This window comes from Cherax quadricarinatus, chromosome 55 (genome assembly GCF_038502225.1).
Source record: "Cherax quadricarinatus isolate ZL_2023a chromosome 55, ASM3850222v1, whole genome shotgun sequence".
In the NCBI taxonomy this organism is placed as follows: domain Eukaryota; kingdom Metazoa; phylum Arthropoda; class Malacostraca; order Decapoda; family Parastacidae; genus Cherax; species Cherax quadricarinatus.
In genome coordinates, this window is record NC_091346.1 from 13,891,793 (window position 1) to 13,913,221 (window position 21,429).

Below are 21,429 nucleotides of genomic sequence, written 5' to 3' on the forward strand. Positions count from 1 at the left end.
AAAGGGAGAGTACCAGGGAACAAGTGAAAGGGAGAGTACCAGAGAACAAGTGACAGGGAGAGTACCAGAGAACAAGTGAAAGGGAGAGTACCAGGGAACAAGTGAAAGGGAGAGTACCAGGGAACAAGTGAAAGGGAGAGTACCAGAGAACAAGTGACAGGGAGAGTACCAGGGAACAAGTGAAAGGGAGAGTACCAGAGAACAAGTGAAAGGGAGAGTACCAGAGAACAAGTGACAGGGAGGGTACCAGGGAACAAGTGACAGGGAGAGTACCAGAGAACAAGTGAAAGGGAGAGTACCAGAGAACAAGTGACAGGGAGGGTACCAGGGAACAAGTGAAAGGGAGAGTACCAGAGAACAAGTGAAAGGGAGAGTACCAGAGAACAAGTGACAGGGAGAGTACCAGAGAACAAGTGACAGGGAGAGTACCAGAGAACAAGTGAAAGGGAGAGTACCAGGGAACAAGTGAAAGGGAGAGTACCAGAGAACAAGTGAAAGGGAGAGTACCAGAGAACAAGTGACAGGGAGGGTACCAGGGAACAAGTGACAGGGAGAGTACCAGAGAACAAGTGAAAGGGAGAGTACCAGAGAACAAGTGACAGGGAGGGTACCAGGGAACAAGTGAAAGGGAGAGTACCAGAGAACAAGTGAAAGGGAGAGTACCAGAGAACAAGTGACAGGGAGAGTACCAGAGAACAAGTGACAGGGAGAGTACCAGGGAATAAGCGACAGGGAGAGTACCAGAGAACAAGTAACAGGGAGAGTACCAGGGAACAAGCGACAGGGAGAGTACCAGAGAACAAGTGACAGGGAGAGTACCAGGGAACAAGTGACAGGGAGAGTACCAGAGAACAAGTGACAGGGAGAGTACCAGGGAACAAGTGACAGGGAGAGTACCAGAGAACAAGTAACAGGGAGAGTACCAGAGAACAAGTGACAGGGAGAGTACTAGAGAACAAGTGACAGGGAGAGTACCAGGGAACAAGTGACAGGGAGAGTACCAGAGAACAAGTAACAGGGAGAGTACCAGAGAACAAGTGACAGGGAGAGTACCAGGGAACAAGTGACAGGGAGAGTACCAGGGAACAAGCGACAGGGAGAGTACCAGGGAACAAGTGACAGGGAGAGTACCAGGGAACAAGTAACAAGGAGAGTACCAGGGAACAAGTGACAGGGAGAGTACCAGGGAACAAGTGGCAATGAGAGTACCAGAGAACAAGTGACAGGGAGAGTACCAGAGAACAAGTGACAGGGAGAGTACCAGGGAACAAGTGACAAGGAGAGTACCAGAGAACAAGTGACAGGGAGAGTACCAGGGAACAAGTGACAGGGAGAGTACCAGGGAACAAGCGACAGGGAGAGTACCAGGGAACAAGCGACAGGGAGAGTACCAGGGAACAAGCGACAGGGAGAGTAGCAGGGAACAAGCGACAGAGAGAGTACCAGAGAACAAGTAACAAGGAGAGTACCAGGGAACAAGTGACAGGGAGAGTACCAGGGAACAAGTGACAGGGAGAGTACCAGGGAACAAGTGACAGGGAGAGTACCAGGGAACAAGCGACAGGGAGAGTACCAGGGAACAAGCGACACGGAGAGTACCAGGGAACAAGCGACAGAGAGAGTACCAGAGAACAAGTAACAAGGAGAGTACCAGAGAGCAAGTGACAGGGAGAGTACCAGGGAAGAAGTGACAGGGAGAGTACCAGGGAACAAGCGACAGGGAGAGTACCAGGGAACAAGCGACACGGAGAGTACCAGGGAACAAGCGACAGAGAGAGTACCAGAGAACAAGTAACAAGGAGAGTACCAGGGAACAAGTGACAGGGAGAGTACAAGGGAACAAGTGACAGGGAGAGTACCAGGGAACAAGTGACAGGGAGAGTACCAGGGAACAAGCGACAGGGAGAGTACCAGGGAACAAGCGACACGGAGAGTACCAGGGAACAAGCGACAGAGAGAGTACCAGAGAACATGTAACAAGGAGAGTACCAGGGAACAAGTGACAAGGAGAGTACCAGGGAACAAGTGATAGGGAGAGTACCAGGGAACAAGTGACAGGGAGAGTACCAGGGAACAAGTGACAGGGAGAGTACCAGGGAACAAGTGACAGGGAGAGTACCAGGGAACAAGTGATAGGGAGAGTACCAGGGAACAAGTGACAGGGAGAGTACCAGGGAACAAGTGACAGGGAGAGTACCAGGGAACAAGTGACAAGGAGAATACCAGAGAACAAGTGACAGGGAGAGTACCAGGGAACAAGTGACAGGGAGAGTAACAGGGAACAAGTAACAGCAAGAGAACCAGGGAACAAGTGACAGGGAGATTACCAGGGAACAAGTGACAGGGAGAGTACCAGAGAACAAGTGACAGGGAGAGTACCAGGGAACAAGTGACAGGGAGAGTACCAGAGAGCAAGTGACAGGGAGAATACCAGGGAACAAGTGACAGGGAGAGTAACAGGGAACAAGTGACAGGGAGAGTACCAGGGAACGAGCGACAGGGAGAGTACCCGGGAACAAGCGACAGGGAGAGTACCAGGGAACAAGTAACAGGGAGAGTACCAGGGAACGAGTACCAGGGAACAAGTGACAGGGAGAGTACCAGGGAACAAGTGACAGGGAGAGTACCAGGGAACAAGTGACAGGGAGAGTACCAGGGAACAAGCGACAGGGAGAGTACCAGGGAACAAGCGACAGAGAGAGTACCAGGGAACAAGTAACAGGGAGAGTACCAGGGAACAAACGAGAGGGAGAGTACCAGGGAACAAGTGACAGAGAGAGTACCAGGAAACAAGCGATAGGGAGAGTACCAGGGAACAAGCGACGGAGAGTACCAGGGAACAAGCGACAGGGAGAGTACCAGGGAACAAGTAACAGGGAACAAATGACAGGGAGAGTACCAAGGAACAAGTAACAGGGAGAGTACCAGGGAACAAGTAACAGGGAGAGTACCAGGGAACAAGTAACAGGGAGAGTACCAGGGAACAAGTGACAGGGAGAGTACCAGGGAACAAGTGACAGGGAGAGTACCAGGGAACAAGCGACAGGGAGAGTACCAGGGAACAAGCGACAGAGAGAGTACCAGGGAACAAGTAACAGGGAGAGTACCATGGAACAAACGAGAGGGAGAGTACCAGGGAACAAGTGACAGAGAGAGTACCAGGAAACAAGCGATAGGGAGAGTACCAGGGAACAAGCGACGGAGAGTACCAGGGAACAAGCGACAGGGAGAATACCAGGGAACAAGTAACAGGGAACTAATGACAGGGAGAGTACCAAGGAACAAGTAACAGGGAGAGTACCAGGGAACAAGTAACAGGGAGAGTACCAGGGAACAAGTAACAGGGAGAGTACCAGGGAACAAGTGACAGGGAGAGTACCAGGGAACAAGTGACAGGGAGAGTACCAGGGAACAAGTGACAGGGAGAGTACCAGGGAACAAGTGACAGGGTAGAGTGCCAAGTGAACAATAACAAGGTTAGAGTGCCAAGTGAACAATAACAAGGGTAGAGTGCCAAGTGAACAATAACAAGGGTAGAGTGCCAAGTGAACAATAACAAGCGTAGAGTGCCAAGTGAACAATAACAAGGGTAGAGTGCCAAGTGAACAATAACAAGGGTAGAGTGCCAAGTGAACAATAACAAGGGTAGAGTGCCAAGTGCCTGCTGGTAATCCTCTTCCGGGAGTGTTAGGGGAGGTAACACCTGAAAGCGACAGGTGGCAGTGCAAGTGGGGGTGCAGATGGTGATGGTGCAGATGGTTACAGGTGGTGGTGGTGACAGATAGTGGTGGTGCAGGTGGCGACAGGTAGTGGTGGTGCAGGTGGTGGCAGGCGGTGTTGATGCAGGTGGTGGTAGGGGTGCATGTGGTGATAGGTGGTGGTGGTGCAGGTGGTGACAGGTGGTGGTGGTGCAGGTGGTGAACACCTGCCATTCTACACCTGGCTACCTAGCCATAACTACTTGTTAAAGCTCCTCATTGCAGAAAGTCAGACTCTCCTCTTGGATCAAACCTGATCAATTCTCGCTGGTTCTGAACCACCCTTACGGATTTAATGCTTCATTATAATTAATAATAATAACGATAATACAAGGTAAGAGAAAATAATAATACACGAAATTCGTAAGCATAAATGTCCCCATTTTTTTTGGAAGATGAAAAAAAAAAAAAAAAAATTCTCTTTGACAATTTCTCCCCTCAAGGAAGGTTCCATGATGTTGGTGAGGGGCTCTTGATCCAGGGAACTGGATCCCCCCCCCAGGCGCTGTATAATCCTCCGGGTTTAGCGCTTCCCCCTTGATGATAATAATAATAATTTGACAATTTCTGCTGCCTGCAGCCAGGGTATAATTGATGACAACTGCTGCCTGCAGCCAGGGTATAATTGATGACAACTGCTGCCTGCAGCCAGGGTATAATTGATGACAACTGCTGCCTGCAGCCAGGGTATAATTGATGATAACTGCTGCCTGCAGCCAGGGTATAATTGATGACAACTGCTGCCTGCAGCCAGGGTATAATTGATGACAACTGCTGCCTGCAGCCAGGGTATAATTGATGACAACTGCTGCCTGCAGCCAGGGTATAATTGATGACAACTGCTGCCTGCAGCCAGGGTATAATTGATGATAACTGCTGCCTGCAGCCAGGGTATAATTGATGACAACTGCTGCCTGCAGCCAGGGTATAATTGATGACAACTGCTGCCTGCAGCCAGGGTATAATTGATGACAACTGCTGCCTGCAGCCAGGGTATAATTGATGACAACTGCTGCCTGCAGCCAGGGTAAAATTGATGATAACTGCTGCCTGCAGCCAGGGTATGATTGATGACAACTGCTGCCTGCAGCCAGGGTATAATTGATGACAACTGCTGCCTGCAGCCAGGGTATAATTGATGACAACTGCTGCCTGCAGCCAGGGTATAATTGATGACAACTGCTGCCTGCAGCCAGGGTAAAATTGATGATAACTGCTGCCTGCAGCCAGGGTATAAGTGATGATAACTGCTGCCTGCAGCCAGGGTATAATTGATGACAACTGCTGCCTGCAGCCAGGGTATAATTGATGACAACTGCTGCCTGCAGCCAGGGTATAATTGATGACAACTGCTGCCTGAAGCCAGGGTATAATTGATGACAACTGCTGCCCGCAGCCAGGGTATAATTGATGACAACTGCTGCCTGCAGCCAGGGTATAATTGATGACAACTGCTGCCTGCAGCCAGGGTAAAATTGATGATAACTGCTGCCTGCAGCCAGGGTATAAGTGATGATAACTGCTGCCTGCAGCCAGGGTATAATTGATGACAACTGCGGCCTGCAGCCAGGGTATAATTGATGATAACTGCTGCCTGCAGCCAGGGTATAATTGATGATAACTGCTGCCTGCAGCCAGGGTATAATTGATGATAACTGCTGCCTGCAGCCAGGGTATAATTGATGATAACTGCTGCCTGCAGCCAGGGTATAATTGATGACAACTGCTTCCTGCACCCAGGGTATAATTGATGACAACTGCTGCCTGCAGCCAGGGTATAATTGATGATAACTGCTGCCTGCAGCCAGGGTATAATTGATGACAAATGCTGCCCGCAGCCAGGGTATAATTGATGACAAATGCTTCCTGCAGCCAGGGTATAATTGATGACAAATGCTGCCCGCAGCCAGGGTATAATTGATGACAAATGCTGCCTGCAGCCAGAGTATAATTGATGACAAATGCTGCCCGCAGCCAGGGTATAATTGATGAAAAATGCTGCCTGCAGCCAGGGTATAATTGATGACAAATACTGCCTGCAGCCAGGGTATAATTGATGAAAAGTGCTGCCTGCAGCCAGGGTATAATTGATGACAAATGCTGCCTGCAGCCATGGTATAATTGATGACAAATGCTGCCTGCAGCCAGGGTATATTTGATGACAAATGCTGCCTGCAGCCATGGTATAATTGATGACAAATGCTGCCTGCAGCCAGGGTATAATTGATGACAAATGCTGCCCGCAGCCAGGGTATAATTGATGACAAATGTTGCCCGCAGCTAGGGTATAATTGATGACAAATGCTGCCTGCAGCCAGGGTATAATTGATGACAAATGTTGCCCGCAGCCAGGGTATAATTTCTTATGTTCTTGACTCATTAACACACCTGCAAAGAGGAAGAATTGGTTGAACCTCGTGGGTCTGGGGGTTCTGGGTGAGTCTGGGTGGGTCTGAGTGAGTTTGGGAGGGTCTTATTGAGTCTGGGCGGGTCTGAGTGAGTCTTGGTGGGTCTGAGTGAGTCCTGGTGGGTCTGGGTGTGTCTGAGTGAGTCTGGGCATGGGCATGTCATTTATCGCTTGTTCGAAGTCATTTGGCGTCAGGATAACATCGGATAGGTGGGTTTGGGTGAGTGAGTGGGTCTGAGTGAGTCTGGGTGGGTCTGGGTGGGTTTGGGTGAGTTTGGGTGGGTCTGGATGGGTTTGGGTGAGTCTGGGTGTGTCTTAATGAGTCTGGGTGGGTCTGGGTGAGTCTTGGTGGGTCTGGGTGAGTCTGGATGGGTTTGGGTGAGTCTGGGTAAGTCTGGGTGGGTCTGGGTGAGTCTGGGTGGGTTTGGGTGAGTCTGAGTGGGTCTGAGTGAGTTTGGATGGGTCTGGATGGGTCTGAGTGAGTCTGGGTGGGTCTGGGTGAGTCTGGATGGGTTTGGGTGAGTCTAGGTGAGTCTGGGTGGGTCTGGGTGAGTCTGGGTGGGTTTTGATGAGTCTGAGTGGGTCTGAGTGAGTCTGGGTGGGTCTGGGTGGGTCTGGGTGGGTTTGGGTGGGATTGGGTGAGTTTGGGTGGGTCTGGATGGGTTTGGGTGAGTCTGGGTGGGTCTGAATGAGGCTGGGTGGGTCTGGGTGAGTCTTGGTGGGTCTGGGTGAGTCTGGATGGATTTGGGTGAGTCTGGGTAAGTCTGGGTGGGTCTGGGTGAGTCTGGGTGGGTTTGGGTGAGTCTGAGTCGGTCTGAGTGAGTCTGGATGGGTCTGAGTGAGTCCGGGTGGGTCTGGGTGAGTCTGGATGGGTTTGGGTCAGTCTAGGTGAGTCTGGGTGGGTTTGGGTGAGTCTGAGTGGGTCTGAGTGGGTCTGGATGGGTCTGGGTGGGTTTGGGTGAGTTTGGGTGGGTCTGGATGGGTTTGGGTGAGTCTGGGTGGGTCTGGGTGAGTCTTTGTGAGTCTTGGTGAGTCTGGGTGGATTTGGGTGAGTATGGGTAAGTCTGGGTGGGTCTGGGTGAGTCTGGGTGGGCTTGGGTTAGTCTGAGTGGGTTTGAGTGAGTCTGGATGGGTCTGAGTGAGTTTGGGTGGGTCTGGGTGAGTCTGGATGGGTTTGGGTGAGTCTCGGTGGGTTTGGGTGAGTCTGGGTAGGTTTGAGTGGGTCTGGGTGGGTTTGGGTGAATTTGGGTGGGTCTGGGTGAGTCTTGGTGGGTCTGGGTGAGTCTGGGTGAGTTTGAGTGAGTCTGGGTGGGTCTAGGTGAGTGGGTGGGTCTGGGTGGATCTTTGTGGGTCTGGGTGAGTCTGGGTGGGTCTGGGTGAGTCTGGGTGGGTCTGGGTGAGTCTGAGGGGGTCTGGGTGAGTCTAGGTAGGTATGGGTGGGTCTGGGTGAGTCCGAGGGGGTCTGGGTGAGTCTAGGTAGGTCTAGGTGGGTCTGGGTGGGTCTGGGTGAGTCTAGGTAGGTCTGGGTGGGTCTGGGTGGGTCTATGTAGGTCTGGATAGGTCTGGGTGGGTCTGCGTGAATCTAGGTAGGTCTGGGTGGGTCTGGGTGGGTCTAGGTAGGTCTGGGTAGGTCTGGGTGGGTCTGGGTGGGTCTGGGTGGGTCTGGGTGAGTCTGGGTAGGTCTGGGTAGGTCTGGGTGAGTCTGGGTAAGTCTGGGTGGGTCTGGGTGAGTCTAGGTAGGTCTGGGTGGGTCTGGGTGAGTCTAGGTAGGTCTGGGTGGGTCTGGGTGAGTCTAGGTAGGTCTGGGTGGGTCTGGGTGGGTCTGGGTAGGTCTGGGTGGGTCTGGGTGAGTCTAGGTAGGTCTGGGTGGGTCTGGGTGAGTCTGGGTAGGTCTGGGTGGGTCTGGGTGAGTCTAGGTAGGTCTGGGTGAGTCTGGGTGAGTCTGAGTGAGTCTGGGTGAATCTGAGTGAGTCTGAGTGAGTCTGGGTGAGTCTGAGTGAGTCTGGGTGAGTCTGTGTGGGTCTGGGTGGGTCTGGGTGAGTCTGGGTGGGTCTGGGTGCGTCTGGGTGAGTGTGGGTGGGTCTGGGTAGGTCTGGGTGAGTCTGGGTGGGTCTGGGTGGGTCTGGGTGGGTCTGGGTGAGTCTGGGTGGGTCTGGGTGGGTCTGGGTGGGTTTTGGTGTGTCTGGGTGGGTCTGGGTGGGTCTGGGTGGGTCTGGGTGAGTCTGGGAGGGTCTGGGTGGGTCTGGGTGAGTCTGGGTGGGTCTTGGTGGGTTTGGGTGGGTCTGGGTGGGTCTGGGTGAGTCTGGGTGGGTCTGGGTGGGTCTGGGTGGGTCTGGGTGAGTCTGGGAGGGTCTGGGTGGGTCTGGGTGAGTCTGGGTGGGTCTGGGTGGGTCTGTGTGGGTCTGGGTGGGTCTGGGTGGGTCTGGGTGGGTCTGGGTGAGTCTGGGAGGGTCTGGGTGGATCTGGGTGAGTCTGGGTGGGTCTGGGTGGGTCTGTGTGAGTGTGGGTGGGTCTGGGTGAGTCTGGGTGGGTCTGGGTAGGTCTGGGTGGGTGTGGGTGGGTCTGGGTGTTTCTGGGTGGGTCTGGGTGAGTCTGGGTGGGTCTGGGTGAGTCTGCGTGGGTCTGGGTGGGTCTGGGTGAGTGGGTGGGTCTGGGTGGGTCTGGGTAGGTCTGGGTGGGTCTGTGTGAGTCTGGGTGGGTCTGGGTGAGTCTGGGTGGGTCTGGGTGGGTCTCGATAGGTCTGGGTGGGTCTGGGTGGGTCTGTGTGGGTCTGGGTGGGTCTGGGTGAGTCTGGGTGGGTCTGGGTGGGTCTGGGTGAGTCTGGGTGGGTCTGGGTGGGTCTGGGTGGGTCTGGGTGGGTCTGGGTGAGTCTGGGTGGGTCTGGGTGGGTCTGGGTGAGTCTGGGTGGGTCTGGGTGGGTCTGGGTGAGTCTGGGTGAGTCTGGGTGGGTCTGGGTGGGTCTGGGTGGGTCTGGGTGAGTCTGGGTGTGTCTGGGTGGGTCTGGGTGGGTCTGGGTGAGTCTGGGTGAGTATGGATGGGTCTGGGTAGGTCTGGGTGGGTCTGGGTGGGTCTGGGTGAGTCTGGGTGGGTCTGGTTGAGTCTGGGTGGGTCTGGGTGGGTCTGTGTGGGTCTGGGTGGGTCTGGATGGGTCTGGGTGGGTCTGGGTGGGTCTGGGTGGGTCTGGGTGAGTCTGGGTGGGTCTGGTTGAGTCTGGGTGGGTCTGCGTGGGTCTGGGTGGGTCTGGGTGAGTCTGGGTGGGTCTGGGTAGGTCTGGGTGGGTCTGGGTGGGTCTGGGTGGGTCTGGGTGGGTGTGGGTGAGTCTGGGTGGGTCTGGGTGAGTCTGGGTGGATCTGGGTGGGTCTCGGTAGGTCTGGGTGGGTCTGGGTGGGTCTGGGTGGGTTTGGGTGAGTCTGGGTGGGTCTGGGTGAGTCTGGGTGGGTCTGGGTGGGTCTGGGTGGGTCTGGGTGAGTCTAGGTAGGTCTGGGTGGGTCTGGGTGGGTCTGGGTGAGTCTAGGTAGGTCTGGATGGGTCTGGGTGAGTCTGGGTGAGTCTGAGTGAGTCTAGGTGAGTCTGAGTGAGTCTGGGTGAGTCTGAGTGAGTGGGTGGGTCTGGGTGGGTCTGGGTAGGTCTGGGTGAGTCTGGGTGGGTCTGGGTGAGTCTGGGTGGGTCTGGGTGGGTCTGGGTGGGTCTGGGTGGGTCTGGGTGAGTCTGGGTGGGTCTGGGTGGGTCTGGGTGGGTCTGGGTGAGTCTGGGTGGGTCTGGGTGGGTCTGTGTGGGTCTGGGTGGGTCTGGGTGAGTCTGAGTGAGTCTGGGTGAATCTGAGTGAGTCTGAGTGAGTCTGGGTGAGTCTGAGTGAGTCTGGGTGAGTCTGAGTGAGTCTGGGTGAGTCTGAGTGAGTCTGGGTGAGTCTGAGTGAGTCTGAGTGAGGCTGAGTGAGTCTGAGTGAGTCTGGGTGAGTCTGAGTGAGTCTGGGTGAGTCTAGGTGAGTCTGGGTAGGTCTGGGTGGGTCTGGGTGGGTCTGGGTGAGTCTGGGTGGGTGTGGGTGGGTCTGGGTGAGTCTGGGTAGGTCTGGGTGGGTCTGGGTGGGTCTGGGTGAGTCTGGGTGAGTCTGGATGAGTCTGGGTAGGTCTGGGTGGGTCTGGGTGGGTCTGGGTGGGTCTGGGTAGGTCTGGGTGGGTCTGGGTGGGTCTGGGTGAGTCTGGGTGGGTCTGGGTGGGTCTGGGTGGGTCTGGGTGGGTCTGGGTGGGTCTCGGTAGGTCTGGGTGGGTCTGAGGGGGTCTGGGTGAGTCTAGGTAGGTCTGGGTGGGTCTGGGTGAGTCTAGGTAGGTCTGGGTGGGTCTGGGTAGGTCTCGGTGGGTCTGGGTGGGTCTGGGTGGGTCTGGGTGAGTCTGGGTGGGTCGGGGGGGGTCTGGGTGAGTCTGGGTGGGTCTGGGTGAGTCTGGGTAGGTCTGGGTGGGTCTGGGTGGGTCTGGGTGGGTCTGGGTGGGTCTGGGTGGGTCTGGGTGAGTCTGGGTAAGTCTGGGTGGGTCTGGGTGAGTCTAGGTAGGTCTGGGTGGGTCTGGGTAGGTCTGGGTGGGTCTGGGTGGGTCTGGGTGGGTCTGGGTGAGTCTGGGTGGGTCTGGGTGGGTCTGGGTGGGTCTGGGTGGGTCGGCCATGTTGGCTGGTCAATTTATCAATCATGAATGGTAAACAGGGAGGCGGTGGACGGCCCCAACTCTCTTTATTGTCTTCATTTCCACCCAAATGAAATGGAAACAGTGTGTGTGCGCGTGTTCGTGCGTGTGCGTGCGTGTGCGTGTGCGTGTGTGTGCGTGTGCATGTGCGTGTGCGTGTGCGTGTGCGTGCGTGTGCATGTGCGTGTGCGTGCGTTCGTGCACTGCCATTTACAGCAGTGAAATAATTCTTAAACAGTAAATAAGTCTTACTAATAATGTTTATATACTCTCATTCTCTCCCTATCTGTTTCCTCTCCCTCTTTTCTCTCTCTCTCCTCTCTCTCTCTCTCCCTCTCTCTCTCCTCTCCCTCTCTCTCTCCCCTCCCTCTCTCTCCCTCTCTCTCTCCTCTCTCTCTCTCTCTCCTCTCCCTCTCTTATTCATTTACTCAGCAAAACAAAACAAATTCTTCCTACTCAGAGAGTCTTTTAGAAGATTCTTACAAACACAGATCCAGGGGGAGTTTCAGGGAAATTATAAACCTTGGCTCTGAAGGCCCTTGTGAATACTCTCTCTCTCTCTCTCTCTCTCTCTCTCTCTCTCTCTCTCTCTCTCTCTCTCTCTCTCTCTCTCTCTCTCTCTCTCTCTCTCTCTCTTCTCCATGCCTCCAAAATCCACTCGTGTTTTCTCACTCAGGAAATATTATATTTTCTCTATTCTAAAAACTCTTGGAAACGCTTAATATTAATATTAATTCAGGTAAGTTTTTCTCTCCACAGACTCAGAGTTGACATTTATATCAGACTTTAAAATGAATTTCTACCGAGTCACCTCACCTTTTTTTTTGAGGCTAATAATATAACTTTAGTAAATTTTGATTTTGATAAACTTAAAATTCATAATTACATTTCGTTATAAATTTTATTAGATTTAGTTTTCCACTAGTTTTTTTTCGACGTCAAAAAACTGCCTTTTATGGCCAAGAAACTTTAACAGGTTTCAGCGACAGGTTTCAGTGACAGGTTTCAGCGACAGGTTTCAGTGACAGGTTTCAGTGACAGGTTTCAGCGACAGGTTTCAGTGACAGGTTTCAGCGACAGGTTTTAGTGACAGGCTTCAGTGACAGGTTTCAGCGACAGGTTTCAGTGACAGGTTTCAGCGACAGGTTTCAGTGACAGGCTTCAGTGACAGGTTTCAGCAACAGGTTTCAGCGACAGGTTTCAGTGACAGGTTTCAGCGACAGGTTTCAGTGACAGGTTTTAGTGACAGGCTTCAGTGACAGGTTTCAGCGACAGGTTTCAGCGACAGGTTTCAGCGACAGGTTTCAGCGACAGGTTTCAGTGACAGGTTTTAGTGACAGGCTTCAGTGACAGGTTTCAGCGACAGGTTTCAGCGACAGGTTTCAGCGATAGGTTTCAGTGATAGGTTTCAGTGTTAAATATTCAGAGCATCAATTATCTGACTTAGTCTAACTTAACATTACTATTAACTTGAAGAAATAACAGTGTCGCCACTTACCACTACAGTAAGTGTCCTGCTAGTCCCTCCGTAGCCACTTACCACTAGAGTAAGTGGCCTCCTAGTATAGTGTCGCCACTTACCACTACAGTAAGTGTCCTGCTAGTCCCTCCGTAGCCACTTACCACTAGAGTAAGTGGCCTCCTAGTATAGTGTCGCCACTTACCACTACAGTAAGTGTCCTGCTAGTCCCTCCGTAGCCACTTACCACTAGAGTAAGTGGCCTCCTAGTATAGTGTCGCCACTTACCACTACAGTAAGTGTCCTGCTAGTCCCTCCGTAGCCACTTACCACTAGAGTAAGTGGCCTCCTAGTATAGTGTCGCCACTTACCACTACAGTAAGTGTCCTGCTAGTCCCTCCGTAGCCACTTACCACTAGAGTAAGTGGCCTCCTAGTATAGTGTCGCCACTTACCACTACAGTAAGTGTCCTGCTAGTCCCTCCGTAGCCACTTACCACTAGAGTAAGTGGCCTCCTAGTATAGTGTCGCCACTTACCACTACAGTAAGTGTCCTGCTAGTCCCTCCGTAGCCACTTACCACTAGAGTAAGTGGCCTCCTAGTATAGTGTCGCCACTTAACACTACAGTAAGTGTCGCTAGTCAGATTTTACACGCGAGATGTCTCCAGTAATTGTATCTCCAGGCTTTTTTGAGCTCCAGGGATTAACATTGTCGTGACAGAGAGTGAGAGAGAGAGAGAGAGAGAGAGAGAGAGAGAGAGAGAGAGAGAGAGAGAGAGGAGAGAAGGATATATGGTCTATCTTGAGTCTATCTGCTGAAGAATAACCACAGTTTAGGTGCCTCTAATTTTGCCCCTTTGTAGCTAAGCCAGGATTATGTAACGCAAGGCTCTCTTCCTACCCTCCACACCTTCTGGACACTCTGCCGCCTTGAAAAGCACTGGGTAGTTACCAAATGTAGAATAATGGGCATGGATATCCAGTGGGTGAAGATGGAAGTAGAGATAGTTACACCACTATTACCACTACTATTCCCTGGATGGTCTGTGGGAGACTGATAGTCTGTGGTGTTCCTGTGAACTAACCTCCGGGATTCAGTGGTTACAGTCAACTCCTGTAACCACTGTAACTTATTCACAAGTATTAGTCCAGTTGATTCATATTTTTTTTTTTCACTTACGGCCTCAGTAGGCGATGTCAGTGTGAATATGATGGTGGTATAAACCTTGGTAATAAATACCGACAAGTTGGTTTAGAAAGACACGTAAGCAAACACTATAACATATTTATTAGAAAACGTTTCGGTCCTGGGACCTTTATCACTGAATCACTGAAGTGATCACTGAAGTGATCAAGGTCCCAGGACCGAAACGTTTTCTAATAAATATGTTATAGTGTTTGCTTACGTGTCTTTCTAAACCGAATATGATGGTATACAATACCGACAAGTTGATAAGTGTCTGTACTGGACTGAAGAAGCCTACTGTGTAGGCGAAACGTTTCGAAATAAAAATACCTAACTGTTGCACGTGTGTCTTATCAGTATGTTTCACTATTATTTAAATCCGTAAAATAATACATTTATGTTGCATCTCTTACCACAGAAAAATATTTTTCTTAGCAAAATAAAAACTGATATATTTCAAACACGATATTATAATTTGTAATTTTTCTTTTAAGCTCTAAGTGACGCATTTCCCACAAAACTGAAACTGGCTTCAATACAATATATTAGGGCGGTGAATTTCCCACCAGAACGAGAAAGTTTGCATTTTTTTTTATCCGTCAATTAAAATGCAAAGTTTGTAGAGGTCGCGACCCACTGATTAATGCCAGGTATTGTTTGTGTGTCACGTGTCCCTTGTATCAGTGGCTGCACTCACCACACTCGCTTATCATCGTAAAAACTAGAGGACGGGCGAAGCACAAGTTCCAGCCTCAACTTCAAGTTGTCCAAGTTGTCGGTGTGGAGTTGTCGGTGTGGAGTTGTCGGTGTGGAGTTGTCGGTGTGGAGTTGTCGGTGTGGAGATGTCTGTGCGGAGTTGTCGGTGTGGAGTTGTCGGTGTGATAATACATCTCACCAGAGATACTTGAGAGGAGTTCATTGCTCTCTGGTTACTCTTTCACACCGAGATTTCCTCACACTTCTAGCAAGACTGCTACTGAGTGAATGATTGTCAAGGTTTCATTTATTTTGGGTCACTGTACCTTGGTAGGAGACTGCTGTTGTGGGTATATATATATATATATATATATATATATATATATATATATATATATATATATATATATATATATTATATAAACACCAAGAAGGAAAAGGAGTCAGCCTTCAGATAATTGCTAGCACCCCTTTAACTCTCACTCTCCCACTCACCCCTCTCGCTCCTCTCCCTCTCACTTCCACTCACCCCTCTCTCTCACACCTCCACATAGTGTGTCAATCCCTGTGGCTCCTTCTCTGGACGGCAGCCATCAGGCTTCGCTAACAATGAACGTAAATTGAGTGGTTGGAGAGTGCCGGCACTGTTAGCAAACACTGGCACCTCCCTCCCTCCCTCCCTCTCTCCCTCACTGGCACTTCCCTCTCTCTCTCTCTCCTTCATTGGCACCTCCCTCTCTCTCTCCCTCACTGACACCTTCTCCTCTCTACACAGCAAGGTATCAGACATAGCAAAATATAGTTATAGCGAGGTATCAGGCGTAGCAACGTATCAGGAATCGTGTGTTGCGAGATATCTAAGCCTCTTTTAGCCATGTATCTAAAGGTCAGGAAAATTCTGCCTACATAGGAGAAATTGGGCCATTTTATATTCATGGATTTTTGGTGGCTGCCCTGAGTACCTCTGTCGTCAGCTTATATCTGAGGACACGGCTTCGACGTTTCTTCCTCTAAGTGGCGAAATGTTGTGACTTGGGTAGACTGTCTGTTTGTGATTGTTATTTTTGTGGCGATGTAGTTGGGAAGTTGACTCACTCGCTGGTTCACTCACTGTTTCACTCACAGGTTCACTCAGTGGTTCATTCACTGGTTCACTTGCTCACTGCTTTGCTAAGTGGTTCATTTACTGGCTCACTGATTCACCCACTCACTGATTCGTTCACTCACCGGTTAACTTACAGTGGTTCACACTCTGGTTCATTCACACTGGTTCGCACACTGGTTTACTGTCACAAAGACTGATTACAACTCTTCGCCTCAGTCAGTCTCAGGAGAGACGAATATAAACTGGGTTTCAGGACTGGAGAAACTCGATCACGGTATTGTAGTGTGTGTCTGTATGAGAGAGAGAGAGAGAGAGAGAGAGAGAGAGAGAGAGAGAGACTGAGAGAGAGAGAGACAGAGAGAGAGAGACAGAGAGAGAGAGAGACTGAGAGAGAGAGAGAGACTGAGAGAGAGAGAGAGAGAGAGACTGAGAGAGAGAGAGAGAGACTGAGAGAGAGAGAGAGAGACTGAGAGAGAGAGAGAGAGAGAGACTGAGAGAGAGAGAGAGAGACTGAGAGAGAGAGAGACTGAGAGAGAGACTGACTCAAATATTTATGCTTGCTTAAATTGAGGTTCATTTGGCTTGGTTTTTTCACTTTTTATTTGAGTGATAATTGATTCCCAAGCTGAAGGAAATCCACACATTGCAAAATAAACCTTTGTTAGGTCAGCGTTTTGCTCTGTGTAGAGCTGTACAAAGAGCGAAACGTTGATCCGTAATAATAGATTGTTCTGTATTCTGTGTCATTTGACTACGACGTTAGGATCTAGATTCCTAGCCTCTTGGATCCTAACCAAACATATTTATAAAACTCTGACTGGAATTTGACTCTGTCTACCTTCTCATCTACCCGGTTCCTCTTGCAACCTTAACACTAAAGCATCTCTAAGGCTCTTATGGGAGACCAGCTTCAATATCCAATATTCATCTCGTTCAGTTACCTCTCATGTCAAACACTGTCCATATCTATCGATGTTTCTAAATATATTGAATGTCGTGAACCCACACCCTTCTGATTTTCCATTGGCATCAGATTTATTTCCTCTTGTTTCCCCTCGTACAAGAGGGGTTTTCATTGCATATAGACCACGTGTAAAGGCTTTAGAAACTAAGCCTAACTCCTCTGTGGAGGAGAAAATGTATGGCCCTCTTGTACGAATTGACAATGTGGGCACCAGGGAAGGCTTATAAATGATTTGAGGTACAATAACAGTCTTTGTAAATAAATACAGGATCCTTGAATTCCTTGTAAAACCTTTAAAGTTTAAAGAAAGGGATTCAAGAGGAGGTCTGATAAAAATGGGAGAATAAAACACACATACACCAGTCGATTGAAAATTGAAATACTGAACCCAGGCGCTACACCCAGACACGTAAAACACAGGAATATTTTTAAAACATGAACGGTACAAAAAATATGCGAACAGAACCTGGTCACAAACGTACACACACAGAAAAGACTTAAACGCACGAACATAACATCAAACGAACACGAACAGAACGAGACAGGACGTGAACACACGCTTAATAGCATCGTCATCATTTAAAGTGAACATAATTAGTTCTGCTTAAAAAAATACCAAAAATGTTATGAGAACAAGGGCTCTTACTAATAGCATTTTCAAAGCTATTTTCTCTTGTTTGAAAGCTTCATTGCCATTCATCATTCACTGCGAGCGGTAATGGATCTTTTAATATAAACTCATTAAGCTCTCCGTCTATATAAACTGCAGGATTTAGGTATATTTGACTGAATATAAATGCTGGGGTCTTTGTCAAGCGAGTTCTCATCACGCCAGATTAATGGAGGTGGTGGTGATAGTGGTAGTATTAGTGTAGTAGTTGTGGTAGTAGAAGCATATAACCAGTAGTAAGTTAAGATTTTCTTCGGATTTTTAACCCCGGAGAGTTAGCCACCCAGGATAACCCAAGAAAGTCAGTGCGTCATCGAGGACTGTCTAACTTATTTCCATTGTGGTCCTTAATCTTGTTCCCCAGGATGCGACCCACACCAGTCGACTCGTGTGTAAGGAAACACGTCGAAATGTTTCCACCCCGCCGGGAATCGAACCCTGGCCCTCCGTGTGTGAAGCGAGAGCTTGAGCCACCAGGCCACTAGTAGACTATCGGAAACTATAGTTAGTTTGAACTAATGCTAACTACAGAATTAATTATAATCGGGGTAGTAATAGTGTTATAAGTAGCATCAGTATTATAAGTAGCAATAGTAGTAGTAGTAGCAGCAGCGGACGTGGAAATAGGAGCAATAATGGTGGAAATAGCTGTAGTGGTAATGATAATAGCAGCTGTAGTGGTAATAGTAATAGCAGTGACAATAGCCAGAATAATTGTTGGAGATGAATATATATAACTGAAAAAAAAGCCAGATAAAGTATACGTGATAAAACTAGGAGTAGGAAATGCATTTTCGCTTTCCAAAAAATATTAAAAAAAAAAGGTAACTTAAAATTCTTTTCTGTTTCAAATATAAAAGACTGGGATTTATTATTTCATTTTTTGGGGGAAAATTTAATTATCTTTCTTGTTTTTTTATCTCCCTGTGACTTTTTTTTTAAGCTGTGTGTTGAACGAGGCGCCGGTCCAGTCCCCCTGAACCAAGAGACACTCAGAACACAGTTCCCCGAAATCTGATTGTCCAGATTGATTCATACAATCAGGGCTAAACAAAACCAATAAAAACTACGTAGAAATGACCACTTCAGTAAGGTAAATAAAAGATGAGGGGGGGGGTACAAAATTAATCACATTATTCTTTGAAGATATTTAAAAGAAAAATATCATTGAGCTTTCATTTACTTCCAGAATAAATTAATCAGTTGTTTTTTCTAAGAATCAGGAAATTAGTTACAAATGAGACACAAGACTTGTGCCAAGAATCGAGCAACAACTGTGTTCTAGTGAGCACTGGTGAAACTGACCGGGATGTTAAGACTCGGATAATTGAGTAAAAATCACTTAGGGGAGGTCAAGAAAGCTCTGAACTGATCCACCATATTAAAAACTTGAACCACACAATCAACTAGAATGGTGCTAACCTTATCTGCAAGATTGCCGACTCACACAAACGCAAATCCATTAAAGCGACACTCGTTGAAGTCAAACCCAACTTTGACCTTTCGAAATTAATTTCAAGCCAGACATGATTACCAAATATTCACTAAAAAACACGTCCTAGCACCGAGTTTAATCAGACACTCAAATAGCTCAGACATCCTAACAACAACACATCCTTACGTTAGAGCCGCCCCGTTGTACGAAGGACTAGACTTGAGGTAGACCAACTTAGAATGGGACCGTAGGTCTACCGCATTGTTTCTCCATTATTGTGTTCTGTTTGAAGCATCTTACGATACATAACAATTACTCAGACACTCTCACGGTACACAACCAGAGCATAACATGAGAAGTCATCTGTGAACAACTTCACGTACCTTATAAAAATGGAAGCCATACTTTGTCATCAGGGACCCTGAGCGCCGGAGAACCGCCTAGACAACATAAACCTCCACTCAACCAACATGGAGCAGTACACACTTCCTACCCTCTCTCTACATCTAGTCTTTCTCCCTTTTTCTCTGCACTGTTGAAGAGGATCTCAGCTGCAGGTCGACGTAAATAACCATTCCTCTCGTTTTTTTACATTAGAATGGAGATTTTCTCTCTGGCATATATGTTGTAGCTTTATTTATTTTTGTTTTATTGGTAAACTCTTATTGGTTGTCAGGTGAGCACATTTGTGGACACACAGTAACTTAGTGTCTTGGGAAAATAAAGTTGACAGGAGTTAATAAAGGTTTAGTTTCCTTACCTTCAGTAATTTAATTTCAGAAAACTGTTGCCAAGTGGATGAGGTAAAATAAGAGGAGGAGAAACTAGGGAGTAAAGCAAGTGGGAGTGTTAGAGGTGCACACACCAGGGTGTAGTGAGAGTGTTAGAGGTGCACACACCAGGGATGTGAGAGTGTTAGAGGTGCACACACCAGGGATGTAGTGAGAGTGTTAGAGGTGCACACACCAGGGATGTAGTGTGTCAAGCTTATGATAGTGCAGCTTGTTGACGGAGCTTCTGTCATCACTGTGTCATGCTGGAGTCTGTGCATGTTATAACTGTGTCATGCTGGAACCTGTGTATCAGTCATGACTGTGTCATGCTGGAGCCTATGTATGTCATCACTGTGTCATGCTGGAGCCTGTGTATCAGTCATGGCTGTCATGCTGGAGCCTGTGTATCAGTCATGGCTCTCATGCTGGAGCCGGTGTATCAGTCATAGCTGTGTCATACTGGAGCCTGTGTATCAGTCATGGCTGTGTCATGCTGGAGCCTGTGTATCAGTCATAGATGTGTCATGCTGGAGCCTGTGTATCAGTCATGCCTGTGTCATGCTGGAGCCTGTGTATCAGTCATGGCTGTGTCATGCTGGAGCCTGTGTATCAGTCATGGCTGTGTCATGCTGGAGCCTGTGTATCAGTCATGGCTGTCATGATGGAGCCTGTGTATCAGTCATGGCTGTGTCATGCTGGAGCCTGTGTATCAGTCATGGCTGTGTTATGCTGGAGCCTGTGTATCAGTCATGGCTGTGTCATGCTGGAGCCTGTGTATCAGTCATGGCTGTGTCATGCTGGAGCCTGTGTATCAGTCATGGCTGTGTCATGATGTAGCCTGTGTATCAGTCATGGCTGTGCCATGATGGAGCCTGTGTATCAGTCATGGCTGTGTCATGATGTACCCTGTGTATCAGTCATGGCTGTGCCATGATGGAGCCTGTGTATCAGTCATGGCTGTGTCATGCTGGAGCCTGTGTATCAGTCATGGCTGTGTCATGCTGGAGCCTGTGTATCAGTCATGGCTGTGTCATGCTGGTGCCCGTGTATCAGTCATGGCTGTGTCATGATGGAGCCTGTGTATCAGTCATGGCTGTGTCATGCTTGTGCCTGTGTATCAGTCATGGCTGTGTCATGATGGAGCCTGTGTATCAGTCATGGCTGTGTCATGCTGGTGCCTGTGTATCAGTCATGGCTGTGTCATGCTGGTGCCTGTGTATCAGTCATGGCTGTGTCATGCTGGAGCCTGTGTATCAGTCATGGCTGTGTCATGATGGAGCCTGTGTATCAGTCATGGCTGTGTCATGCTTGTGTCTGTGTATCAGTCATGGCTGTGTCATGCTGGAGCCTGTGTATCAGTCATGGCTGTCATGCTGGAGCCTGTGTATGTCACAACTGTAGTAGTTAATTAACGAGTAAGCCCATGTGGTGGAGACTCGAACCACCGTCCACTAATAGCGTCTCTAGACATTAGTTTGGTAAATTACAAATTTTAGAAACGACGCTAAAAACAACCTTTTGTATTAAAATAATTTGATTGAATATGGTATCTGGAAAGTATGGATGAAGTTACCTTGATTCTGATGAAGGGCTCTTGATACTCCTCGTTCCCCATGAATAATCCATACTGGTTTAGAGCGTTCCTGGAATATAATGTTTCAACCGTCCATAACATGTTCCTGTTTAGCTGGCTGGCTGACTGTCTGTCTGTCTGCCTGAGTGGCTGTCTACTTGCTTGCCTGGATGACTGTCTACCTGCCTGCCTAGCTGTCTGTCTGTCTGCCTGACTTGATGACTGTTTAGCTGCATTCAGGTCTGGTTGTATCCAAGTTAACCAGGCATGGAGTCAACGCCACGTGGACCAGGCTAGTGGCCATAGCAATATGGACCAGGCTAGTGGCCATAGCCAAATGGGCTATGTGCCGTGTCAATACATATATATATATATATATATATATATATATATATATATATATATATATATATATATATATATATATATATATATATATATATATATATATATATATATATATATATATATATATATATATATATATATATAGGAGGGTGGGGGCAGGAGGAAAGAGGAGTGATTGGTGGAATGATGAAGTAAAGGGTGTGATAAAAGAGAAAAAGGTAGCTTACGAGAGGTTTTTACAAAGCAGAAGTGTTATAAGAAGAGCAGAGTATATGGAGAGTAAAAGAAAGGTGAAGAGAGTGGTGAGAGAGTGCAAAAGGAGAGCAGATGAAAGTGTGGGAGAGGCACTGTCAAGAAATTTTAATGAAAATAAGAAAAAAT

The 21,429-nt window shown here is 48.8% G+C and overlaps 1 protein-coding gene across 15 annotated transcripts in view; it reads left to right on the top strand.

The window, feature by feature from the left end:
* Positions 1–21,429, top strand: part of LOC128699018 (uncharacterized) — a 657,033-nt gene that overhangs the window by 187,673 nt on the left and 447,931 nt on the right. The window contains exon 1 of one of the 15 annotated variants that reach the window (XM_070096858.1): positions 17,864–18,012. The exons of the other annotated variants lie outside the window; for them this stretch is intronic. Within the exon in view, the coding sequence (XP_069952959.1) occupies positions 17,996–18,012 (17 nt within the window). The 5' untranslated portion in view covers positions 17,864–17,995. Of the gene's footprint in view, positions 1–17,863; positions 18,013–21,429 lie in introns of those variants that run through there. 15 annotated transcript variants of the gene reach the window in all.